The sequence below is a fragment of the Barbus barbus genome (genome assembly GCF_936440315.1).
Source record: "Barbus barbus genome assembly, chromosome: 9".
In the NCBI taxonomy this organism is placed as follows: domain Eukaryota; kingdom Metazoa; phylum Chordata; class Actinopteri; order Cypriniformes; family Cyprinidae; genus Barbus; species Barbus barbus.
In genome coordinates this window covers 23,410,385-23,421,811 of record NC_136737.1, presented here as the reverse complement: position 1 = coordinate 23,421,811, position 11,427 = coordinate 23,410,385, and the positions used below count along the sequence as shown (strand labels likewise).

At 37.2% G+C, this 11,427-nt stretch overlaps 1 protein-coding gene and 1 pseudogene across 2 annotated transcripts; both read left to right on the top strand.

Annotated features, from left to right (window-relative positions):
* Positions 1-264: 264 nt before the first annotated feature.
* LOC306875274 (GTPase IMAP family member 7-like) lies at positions 265-1,258 on the top strand (annotated as a pseudogene). Its single transcript has one exon. The product of its transcript is annotated as a GTPase IMAP family member 7-like (transcript).
* Positions 1,259-5,625: 4,367 nt separating this feature from the next.
* Positions 5,626-9,150, top strand: LOC306874735 (CD276 antigen homolog). Its single transcript, XM_079424964.1, has 6 exons — positions 5,626-5,739; positions 6,530-6,664; positions 7,434-7,480; positions 7,556-7,894; positions 8,019-8,114; positions 8,205-9,150. Coding segments are annotated over exons 2-6 (525 nt in total). The 5' UTR covers positions 5,626-5,739; positions 6,530-6,623; the 3' UTR covers positions 8,207-9,150.
* The last annotated feature ends 2,277 nt before the right edge of the window (positions 9,151-11,427 follow it).

The following is an 11,427-nucleotide window of genomic DNA, read 5'->3' as shown; positions in this document are numbered from 1 at the left end:
TCTAAAATACAATTGTGCCTGTTTTACACTGTAAATTGCATGAAATTTATTTGAAGTTAATTGTACTTAAATATTTAAGGCAGCAACTTATTTTTACGAGGGGAAAAACACAGTTTCATAACAAAACTCTTTCTTCTAATAGGTAAAAAATCTAAACCTGAGAGAAGGATTGTTCTTTTTGGGAAGACAGGAGTTGGCAAGAGTAGCGCTGGGAATACAATCCTTAGAAAGCGAATATTCAAGAGTAAAGCTTCACCTACATCGATGACTGGAGACTGTGTGAGTGGAAATGGGATGCTTTTGGGAAGAAAAATCACTGTTATTGACACACCTGGAATTTTTGACACGCTTGTTACTGAGGACGCCATCAGAGCCGAAATCATTAAATCCATCACTGAAATAGGTCCAAGTCCTGACATGATAGTAATGATTCTAAAGGTTGCAAGGTACACAAAACAAGAAATGGAGATTGTGGATATTATGAATGCATATTTTGAGCAGTGTGGTGATATCCTTAATCACATATCAGTTTTATTCACTCACGGTGAAGATCTAGAAGGTCAAACCATTGAGGAATTTGTGAAGGAGAGTCCAAAACTTCAGCAGCTTGTTGAAAAATGTGGAGGTATCTGTCATGTTATTGACAACAAACACTGGAGAAAACGCTGGTGGGGTTACAGGAGCAACAGAGTTCAGGTGAAAAAACTTTTGAGGCCCTTCGAAAAGAATCTGAAAGGAAGCGAGAAAGGCTCCTTTAACAATGAGCTGCTTCAGATGGTGGAGGAAGAAATTCAAGAAGAGATTGGAAATATAGAGGACATTTTGCATACAGAAGAAAAAAAAAGGAAGAGCTAAAGAAAATGTTTCTAAAAAACTTCTCATTAGGCTTGCCGGAGTGACCACAGGGACACTGATCGGTGCTTTCCTGGGCATCGGCACTGCAGTGGCAGCTGTTGTGGTTTTACTCAAAGCAGCAAAGTTTGCATCAGCGGTGAAAGCCATTGGGGTGGCAGCAGCTGCAGGCGCCGGCATCGGAGCAGCAGCGAGTTCAGGAATTGCTGCCAGTGTTATCGGAGCTGCGGCTCTCACAGGAGCTGTTGGAGGAGGAATCACTGGATACAAAGAGGCAGAAGAAGCTGATTCTGTGGGAGATGCTATAATAAAGGCAGCAAGAGCAACCCATGAAAATGCAAAAACGATCATTGAAATGGCAGAACTCCCATGCTTTTTAAACACAATAGATGACATTTGTGAATAAAATTATAAAATGTCTTGAAGAATAATATTTCATGAAACTTTTTATTTGCATTAGTTTTACTAATTCATCATCATTTAACTCAAATGATCTTAAAGGGTTAGTTCTGACCATAATAAAAATAATGTCATTAATTACCCTCATGTCGTTCCAAACCCTTAAGAATGTAGTTCATCTTCAGAATAGAAATGAAGACATGTGTGATGAAATCCACTAGCTTTCTGTCCCCCCATTGACAGCCTATGCAACTAACATTTATTTGTGCAAGACACATTTAACCTACTTTAACACTTCTTTTACATTACATTTTTGGTCCCTTGGAAAGACAAACAACAGAAGTTGAGAGGGAAAACGTATAAAACACAATTGCATATCTATACAGTAGAATAGACTGAAACATGACTACATCTTTGTGCAAATGAAGCTAAAATATTTTATAAATGGGCACAGCGCCATCTATAGCTTACCTCATAAATAGAGTTGAGCATGAGGCAGTGTTGCTACCCTAGCAACTTTTTCTTCTGAAATCACCTAGCAACAAGTTTAGCTATTTCTTATATTTATTTGGCAACTTTTAGCTTTTGATAAGTGACTCAAACAAACAATATAAAGGCACACATTTTCCATCTAAATTGCACAAAAAGAGGAAATTAAAGATGCCTAGCAGCACACATCACATGAATTAAGTTAGCTGCTATTTGCAATTGTTAAATTTAATAATCATAATAATAACTGAATGATTGTTTGTTTATGATACACCTTGTTAGTAGCTTGTACCTGGGATTGTTGATCAGGTAGTACACTGTAAGAAAAATATCTAGAAAAATGGAAAAGGTATTATATAGTACTTTTTTAGAATATTATTTCTTATCCATTATCCATTGTATCCCTGTAACCCTAAAACACAAAATACAATGCGTAATTTAAAATTCAGGTAAAAAACCTGTGAAAAATCAATAAGGAAAATTCCTTCATATTAACATAGTAGATTGTGCCCTATTTTTACCGACTTTTCTTAGAGTGTAGCACACTAACTACTAATATACTGCTTAAAACTGTAATTGTTCAGAATGTGTAGTTTTACTAGTTTAGTAGCTAATAAAAAATAAAACTTAAATTGTAATTGTTCAAAAATGTGTAAGCTTATTGAACAATAATTCAATTTTGTATTCAAAATAGTTATATTTTAATATTATATTAGCATTTATATTATTTTAAGAACAAATCTAAATTAACATATAAAATATATTTTTGACTGAGATTTGATGTAGTGACACAATTCTGCATCGTGATTACGTAATGACGTCATCGCCCAATGACATCACAAGGTCATTTAGCAACTTTTAGCAACAAATCGACCTTCCAATGGGAGAAAATGGGTATGGTTAAATTATATCATTTAACTTTCCTGTATATACAGATCCGCCATGGCCTCCCTAGTCTCCAGTGCCTCCATGGTCTACCGAGTCTCCAGTCCCACCATGGCTCCCCGAGTCTCCTGTCCCACCATGGCTTCCGGAATCTCCTGATCCGCCCGCCCCCCTATGTGTATGTTACGGTGCGGGACGCACTTTCCGGGAGGGGAGCGATATCTGTCACGTGTCGGTTTCTTTCAGTTCTGTTTTGCCCTTATTTGGTAGTTCCTGTCCTTGTTTAGTTAATGATTCATCCTATTCACCTGTCTTGTGTTAATTATCTCGTTTACTCCTTTGTTCCCGTTCCTTTATAAGCATTCAGTTTTGTTCTAGCCTTCGAGTCTCAACCTAAAGTTGTTCATGCTGTTATTTCTGTTGTTAATACGTTTACTCAATTAAAGTACCTGATTATTCTGCATCCCTCGTCGTCCTGCCTCCTACTTCAGCAACGCATAACAGTAACATGATTAGCTATAAAAGGGATGTCTTAAAGAGGCAGAGTCTCTCAGAAGTAGGCTCTCCAATCTGTGAAAGAGTGCGTAAAAGATTGTGGAATACTTTAAAAACAACGTTCCTCAACGTCAAATTGCAAAGGCTTTGCATATATCATCATCTACAGTGCATAACATCATCAAAAGATTCAGAGAAACTGGTGAAAACTCTGTGCATAAACCTTACCAAAAAAGTAGTATACTTTATTTTATTAAGTATACTTCAGTAAATTTCAAGTATACTTCATGTAGTAAGTATATCAGTGTTCTAGTAGTATACTTGTAAGTGTACTATTTCAATACTCCTTGGGACTAAATTGGCCCACTTTCTAATATATAAAATATACTTTTAAGTATACTTTAAGTGTTACGAGGCGACAGCGATGAGAGACATGCAGATCCATATGCAAGACTTTTATTCAGAGACGTGGTCATGAAACAGGCAAGGTTCAGATAATGGCAAACGGGTATATTGAGAGCAAGACAAAAGAGAAACCAAAACGGGCGTGAGTCAATTGACAGTGAATGATATCCAGAGGGCTTGACAAGAGGGGTAATCCAATAACACGAACGATAGTCCAGGCAAGGTGCAAACACAGTCCAAACGGTGAGACAAAAGGGTAAATCCAAGATACACAGGCAAGAATCAGGTAACAGGCAATACACAACAAGACTAGACTAGACTATGAACTGAGACTGGAAAAAAACTAGACTGGCTCTGTAATGTAGCTATTGCTTGGAGAGTGATATGCGCAAACAATACTCGGCCGTGAGAAGCAGGAAGTGTGAAGGAGAAGCTGTGTCCTCCGAGCTAAAGAGCAGGGAGACCTTCCAGTGTGTTATCAGCGTTCAGTTCAAAAGCCAGCATCTCTGATGATATGGGGGTGCATACTGTATAGGTAGCTTGCATGTTTTGGAAGGCACTATGAATGCTGAAAGGTATATAAACGTTTTAGAGCAACATACGCTCCCCTCCAGACGACATGTATTTCAGCAGGACAATGCAAAACCACATACTCGCAGCTATTACAACAGCATGGCTTCGTAGTAGAAGAGTCCGGGTGCTGAATTGGCCCGCCTGCAGTCCAGATCTTTCACCTATAGAGGACATTTGGAGCATCATTAAATGAAAAATACGTCAAAGACGACCACGAACTCTTCAGCAACTGGAATCCTATATTAGGCAAGAATGGGACCTAATTCCAACACTAACACTCCAGAAACTCATAACCTCGATACCCAGACGTCTTCAAACTGTTTTGAAATGAAGAGGAGATGGTAAACATGACCCCGTCCCAACTATTTTGAGACCTGTAGCAGGCATCAAATTTGAAACGAGCTCATTTTGTGCATAAAGTTGTAAACTTTCTCAGTTTAAACATTTATGTTATCTATGTTCAGTTGTGAATAAAATATTGGCTTATGTGATTTGAAATTCTTTTAGTTTTCATTTTATGCTTTATAAAACGTCCCAACGTTTCTGGAATTTGGGTTGTAACATCACTATTAAGATCTGATGTTGAATTATTTACAATTATATTAATACAAAGGAAAGGAGTGGTAGTTGGATTCTGCTGTGTGCCAGCACATGTTGGAGTAGCTGGTAGTGAATCTGCTGATGAATTAAAAAAAAAGGGAAGAAATAGATTTTAATGTTGTTAAGTAAGTTTTATCAAGGAAATACATCATTAAAGAGTGGCAATAAAATGGAATACAGATAATAAGGGGTGGCATTTAAATAATATAAAAATGGTAGATACTAAGAAAAGTATAAATGGTAGAAATAGAAAAGAAGAGGTCATAATTACTAGGACGTATCGCTATTTATAACTGTTTGGGAGATTGGTTTATGTGAGAATTGAGGGGAGAAAGAAACGTGATATATGATTGTAAAAGATCTGATGAGGAAAGAAAGGAATTAATATCATATTTAAACTAAAGAGGTAAGGTAAATGAGGATTTGGCATATTTGTTAGGTTATGATTTTAATAGAGATAGAGTAAGATATAGAATATGAATAAAAATGCATTTATATACTGGATTAAGTGAAAAGATTTAATATAGAATGAGGATGCTCTATTCCAGATTCTATTCTATTTTAGGGGCCAATCTGGAGGAGTTGAACATGCAGCGCCAGGTGGGACTTTGGGAGATGGAATGGGACGGAGCATCAAATAATTATATATAAATATATGGATGGATGGATATGTGAGAAAGAGGCAAGAGCAAAAACAAGGAAAACTGACTATAAATAAATCATGACTGCACAACAGCAAAAGCAGATGGCGATATGCACAAATAAAGCAACTTGCCACAAAAAAAAAGAAAAGAAAAAGAAAACCGTAAGAAGAAGAAGAATCGACCTTCCTTTGCACAGCAGTTCCCAATCCCAGTCCTCGCACTGCATGAGGGAAATCAGTGGAGCAAGCAAACGATACTTTGGTGGGCGTGTACATAGTACGCTCTCCTTTACGAGACGAAACGACAAGAAGGCGAGGTTGGCTGTTCACACAAAGCCAAAAAAATAAATAAAATAAGGGGGTTGGCATTATCTTTCCGATTTAATTCCGAACACCAGGTAAGCAGATGGATATGACGAGTTTGAATCCAGGAAAACTTGCTGTTTTACGGAAAAGTTTTGTTTTGAATGTCGTTTTTATGTTATTTGTGTTTCACTACTGTGGGTGTAATGAGGAAAGACAAAGAAACATTAACGTAGCCCATCAGTTTTCGGTTTATCAGACGGGTGAGTGGTATCTGAACGCGAAGGAGCATCATCCTCAGACTTTACTAGAACTTACTTTACTTTGCTGGTAAAGTAATAGTAAAAGCTCTACTAAAGCTGGTTGCTTTTACGTGTATTAAAATAAACGTATCATTTTGCAAATAAATGCATGCATTATGTTATAATACAGTAAGTGCTATTTACATATTTAGATCTTTAATTTGTAGACGAATGCATTTTTTGATAATAAATGTTCTTTAACCATTTACAACTTTTATTTGTTGTTTTGGACAAGACAGGACCAGCGTCCAAGAACTGCAACCATGTAATTATGTTCTTGTCAGGTCTGTGTTTAAAACAGAGGCAGCCAGTTAAAGAGACAGACAGTTCACCTCAAATGAAAACTTTCACCACTGTTTCATTCCAAACCTGTAATTTGACCCGATATTTCGTATGACATAACAGGCACATTTTTGCACTGTGTGCAGGAGCTACAAAAAGGACAATATTCTATTCTATTCTATTCTATTGCCAGCTTTTGAAAGTGAATGTCACTTTGTGTTTCTGAATAGTTTAATTGTTTGGTAAGAGTGAGCACTGAATAAAATATGTTTTCATGATGTGCATGCATTTACTTTCACAGAACTGAAGAGGATTGCTAGCAGATGGACTATATTTGAGAGATTTGTCTGGGAATCTACAGCTGCTCTTACAAAAAGTAGTTTGTTGTTGTCAGCATGGCAGTCTACAAAACAATCTCATCTGGAAATCTCATGAGGTAACTTTCTTATTTATTTATTTTTTTATATAGGCTAACTCATGTACACTTTACAATTTTACATATTTTCAGAGGATGAACATTTATATTCTGGCAAAAGAAAATTAAATGTCCGGCATAGCCAAACATTTTATGAAGTATATTAGAAATTAGAATACAGTGCTTTTATACAATACTGGAAAAAATTTCACATACATTTTTTATTGACTAAATGTAATGGCTGAAGTAATTAAAAACAAGTCGAGTCACCTTTATTTATATAGCTAAATATATGCTTTATACAACGCAGATTGTTTAAAAGTAGCTTTGCTGAAAAGTGTCATTTTGAAAGTGAAAATGAAACCAGTGGCAGTTTGGTACGTGCTATACATTGTTATGACCACTAGATGGACACATTTTACACTGTATTGAAAAGAGTTGAGAGAAAAGCTTAAAAAGCCTTAAGAGAAACCAAGCTCATTTTAGGTCCAGTTCTCCTCTTGCCTAAATAAACAAACATGGAGTGATTTATGATTGCAGACTGCATCACAAGTCAGATTTGTGGACTGATATAATTATTATTTTTATATATATTTCTGATATTTTGAAAAAAACAAACAAAAAACCTCTTTGCTTTTTTTTTTTATCTCATGATGTCCTAGAAGAACATTGTATATCTCTAAAGCGTTAATTGTATAGGCTGAGATATTATGCATTTACTCCAGTGTGTGTTTCTGATGATTTAGCTCAGCCTCAGAGAAATTAAATCATTTGTTTTCGGTTTACACAGGTGGTGTTTTTTTAATCTGCTGCATTTGTTACTGTTAGCAAATGAAGGTGAGCACTAAAATGAACAATTATTTGTTAAGCAATGTCATACTTTTTTTGATCACACTTTCTCTCTGTTTTCAGTGTCCCTGCAGGAGAATGTTGAGGGTTTTATTGGAGAATCTGCTATTTTACCTTGTTCTTCTACAAAACCTCCACTTATAATTAAAGACTTATTCAAGAATTATCAAGTGCGCTGGAGAAACAAGTATGACCTGCATGTGTATGACATTATTAATGGTAACGTCTCTGTGGAAGAACCGGATTCAGAGTACAAGAACAGAGTTGAAAGCTTCCCTGAAGAGTATGTGAGAGGAAACTTCTCCATCAAACTCAACAATATTCAACACACTGATGCAGAAAAATACACATGCTACATCATGGAGGAATCAGAAGACCAGACTGTGGAGCTTCTGATTAAAGGTGTGCAAAACCACACGAATGACAGAAAGTTTATATTTCAGCCTGGTTTCTTTTGCATATGAAAGGATGCACTCATGTTTTCTTGTGTTTTTCCTCCAGCATTTGTAATTCTTTTGTCTTCCAGAGAGACCAGAAAGACAACTCCCCAGTGAAGGAACAAAACCAAAACCAGAGTTGATTGTAATGTTCATTTCCGTTCTCTATTATATTTTCATTGACTGTAAGTTCATTCATCAATCATAATTAACATGTACTTGATATTGTAATTAAGTGACAGCTTCTAATTAAATACTGTAACATTGTTTTACAGAACTCTGCCACAGCGTCTTTCTAAGGAGTTTTTGTCATCGCTCACTTCCCAGTTCCTACGACTCGACGTCATCTGCACAGGAACCTAGAATTATCTGTATATCATCTGTAGATATTACTTTGTTTTCGTTCTCACCCTCATTAATCTGCGTAGCCCATCTGAACCTTCTGCACAGTGGTGCAAATACCAGCATGTATTGAAAATGTAAAAACTCTCTCTATTATAGATGACCTACTGTGATAGAGGTAGACATCAATGATGAGTTCTGGTTCTTGTGGTGAGAGGGGTCATGCCCATTTGATACAATCACACCGGCGTGATTAGATCGTTCAGTGTGGCACAGCATCAGCTGCTAAATTCAAATCTGCGTTCGCCGGCTGGTGGCCTGGTGCTGAGCCTGAGACAGATGTGTTTGTACAGCGCTGCATTATAACCAATCACACATGATTCTGTTGAGCTTATGAATGCCAATCAGAGACGTTCAGATGAGTCATCGCTGAAACGCAGTGTTTTGTTCACTTGCTCGCTGACTGAAATATCAGGCCAATTCTCTCATCAGAAACAACAAAGTGCAGATGTGCGTACGAATGTAAGAAACATATTCATTTCACAGTGTAAACCGCTTCAGTGATTTTAATGGGAGTTTCTGAGACTGCCTAAACTCTGGCTAGACTGAATGAAAATGTTCTTTGCTCTCTGTAAAACGAAAGTGTTATAATTAGTAACTCACAATATTGTTATTAAATTCACATTAAATACAAAGTCAGTAGTATTAAAAATATTTTATGGCATGACACCCATGTGTAGTTAATAGATTACACTATTAGTCTACTTTGCCCATCACCCATTATAGATGAAATAACATAATCTATAAAGGAGCAAAACGCATTTACTTCCACATATTTGAGAATCGAGATATTTCCTGATATAGTTAACGAAAATTTCGAATAAAAAGGAAAAAAAGTAAATAAATAAAACATAAGCCTATATCAGGTATACAGTGCTATTGTTGCTGCTGTGTGTCACATGACGAGCCCACAACTCCCCCCCCCCCACTCATGCCCCCTCAAAAATCATGAGTGCATGACGCTCCTGCTTGTGTTACAGTATTGTGAGGTATACAAAAGTGAACAAAAGGCTGTGAAAATGTTTTAATGTGAACCAGTCCCAAGCCTCATGTGATGTTCTGTAAAAAGTAGACCTTGTCTTTTTCATTACAATCGCTAGGACACGTTTCTCAATACTTACGTCACTTTTTCAAAACTCTCCACACAGTTCTCCTAATCAACAATTTCAGCTTGGCACATCGACTAATTTCACACTCAAATGCACTAAAACTATAAAAACACTTCACACTTCATGTCTCAAATCAAATTGTTACGGTTTGTGTCTTCCTCTCCTTGTGATGACGTCATGACTCTGTGTTTTTTCCCGTGTCTGAGTTCATTAGGTCCGCACCTGCGTATCATTATACACCTGCGACTCGTTGGAGTCGTTTCTGATTCACTATAATAAGGACGCTCAAGCGGCGCATGGGAGGAGAGAGGAGAGAACCAGCAAACAAGTTTTTCTTTTCTTTGTTTTTTTTCCTTTTTCTTGTCTTTAGTTAAACTTTGCTGTTCGTCTTATTAATATTCGTTACCTTCATATTATTTTGAAGTTGATTATGTAACTTTATCTGTGATACGTGTTTCGTGAGTTTTTATGTTTGTTAGTATAATAAACGTTAACGCAGCACTCGTGTTTCACGTATCCTTCTTTATGTTGTGAAACCCTTACGTAGCTACTCTTAACAAAAGGGGTTCGTAACATAAATTGGGGGCTCGTCCGAGATTTTGGATTACTTTAATTTTGTTTGAGCAGATAAAGTTGGTGGTGCTGGGCGATCTCCGGGTAGGTAGAGTAAACCAGGGGGGCCGTGCTTAGCGCCGGTTCTCACTACGGTTTACTATTTATTGTTTTCTTTATTATTTTAGTTTGTTGTTTTTGGAGGTATTCCGGGGGAGAGGCTTGTCTCTTAACTGGTACCCTCTGAAGACTAGAGAGGTCTTAGTTAGGTCTCGGTTAGGCAGGTTTAGGTCCGGAGACGTTCTAGCCTACTAATTTATTATGTTTGTTTTTTTGCTCATTAATTTATTATGGCGACGTTTGATTTAAATGAGTTTGTAAGTCAACCTAGCATTGCAGTATTGGAAACATGTAGAAAGGACGATTTGTTCCTTATTGCTCGACACTTTGAAATACCTGTTTCTAAAACATTGCTTAAGAAAGATTTGAAAGCTTGTTTGTTAACTGGTTTAATTAATGATGGGGTGTTGTCTTTATTGGAGGATGTTCCGGAATCAGCAGAATCAGTTGCAGCTGTTATGGATGAGGAACAACTCCTACGGCATTCTTTTACCTCACTGCGTTTTCACGATGGCGATCCAGTTACGCCGGGTGCCGGTGGTGGGGTGAAGGTAGGACCACCACCTCTTTCTTTGCCTAAGTTTGAACCTTTATCCCTCTCTACCGAAGGATCACCTGTACATCAGGGAGGTTTGCGTTTAAAGGTACGATTAGCTCGTTTACAGCTTGAGACGCAAGACAGAGCTCAAGCACGGAAGGATGAGTTGCAGCATCAGCTTGAATTGCACCGTATTGATGCGGAGATGAAAGTTAAAATGCGGGAGTTAGACTTACAGGCTGTGCGAGACGATCCAAAAAGATCTAAAATGTCATTTGCATTTGAAGATAGATTTAGTTCTGAGGTTGAAGCTGCTGCATTAGTGCCAAATATTCATGCGATACCTATAGTTAACTCTTTACCTGTGTTAACGGATTTTCTTGATCATTCAACTTCGTTTAATGTAGCAAAAAATATTGTAATTGTTCCGCCTTTTCGTGAGAAGGAGGTTGAGGCTTATTTTCAGGCATTTGAGAGAATAGCATCTGCTTTGAAGTGGCCAACAGAGGTTTGGTCATTGATGTTACAATGTAAGTTAACAGGGAAAGCGCAAGAAGTTTGTGCATCTCTTCCGTTAGAGGAAAGTGTTCAATATGAGACAGTAAAAAATGCGATTCTCCGTGCCTATGAGTTAGTACCTGAACATTACCGACAACGTTTTCGCTCAACAAAAAAATCTGCTTCTCAGACATATGTCGAATTTGCCCGTGAGAAGGGTTTACTCTTTGATCGATGGATAAAGGCGTGTAAAGTCGTGGATTACCAATCTTTGTGCGA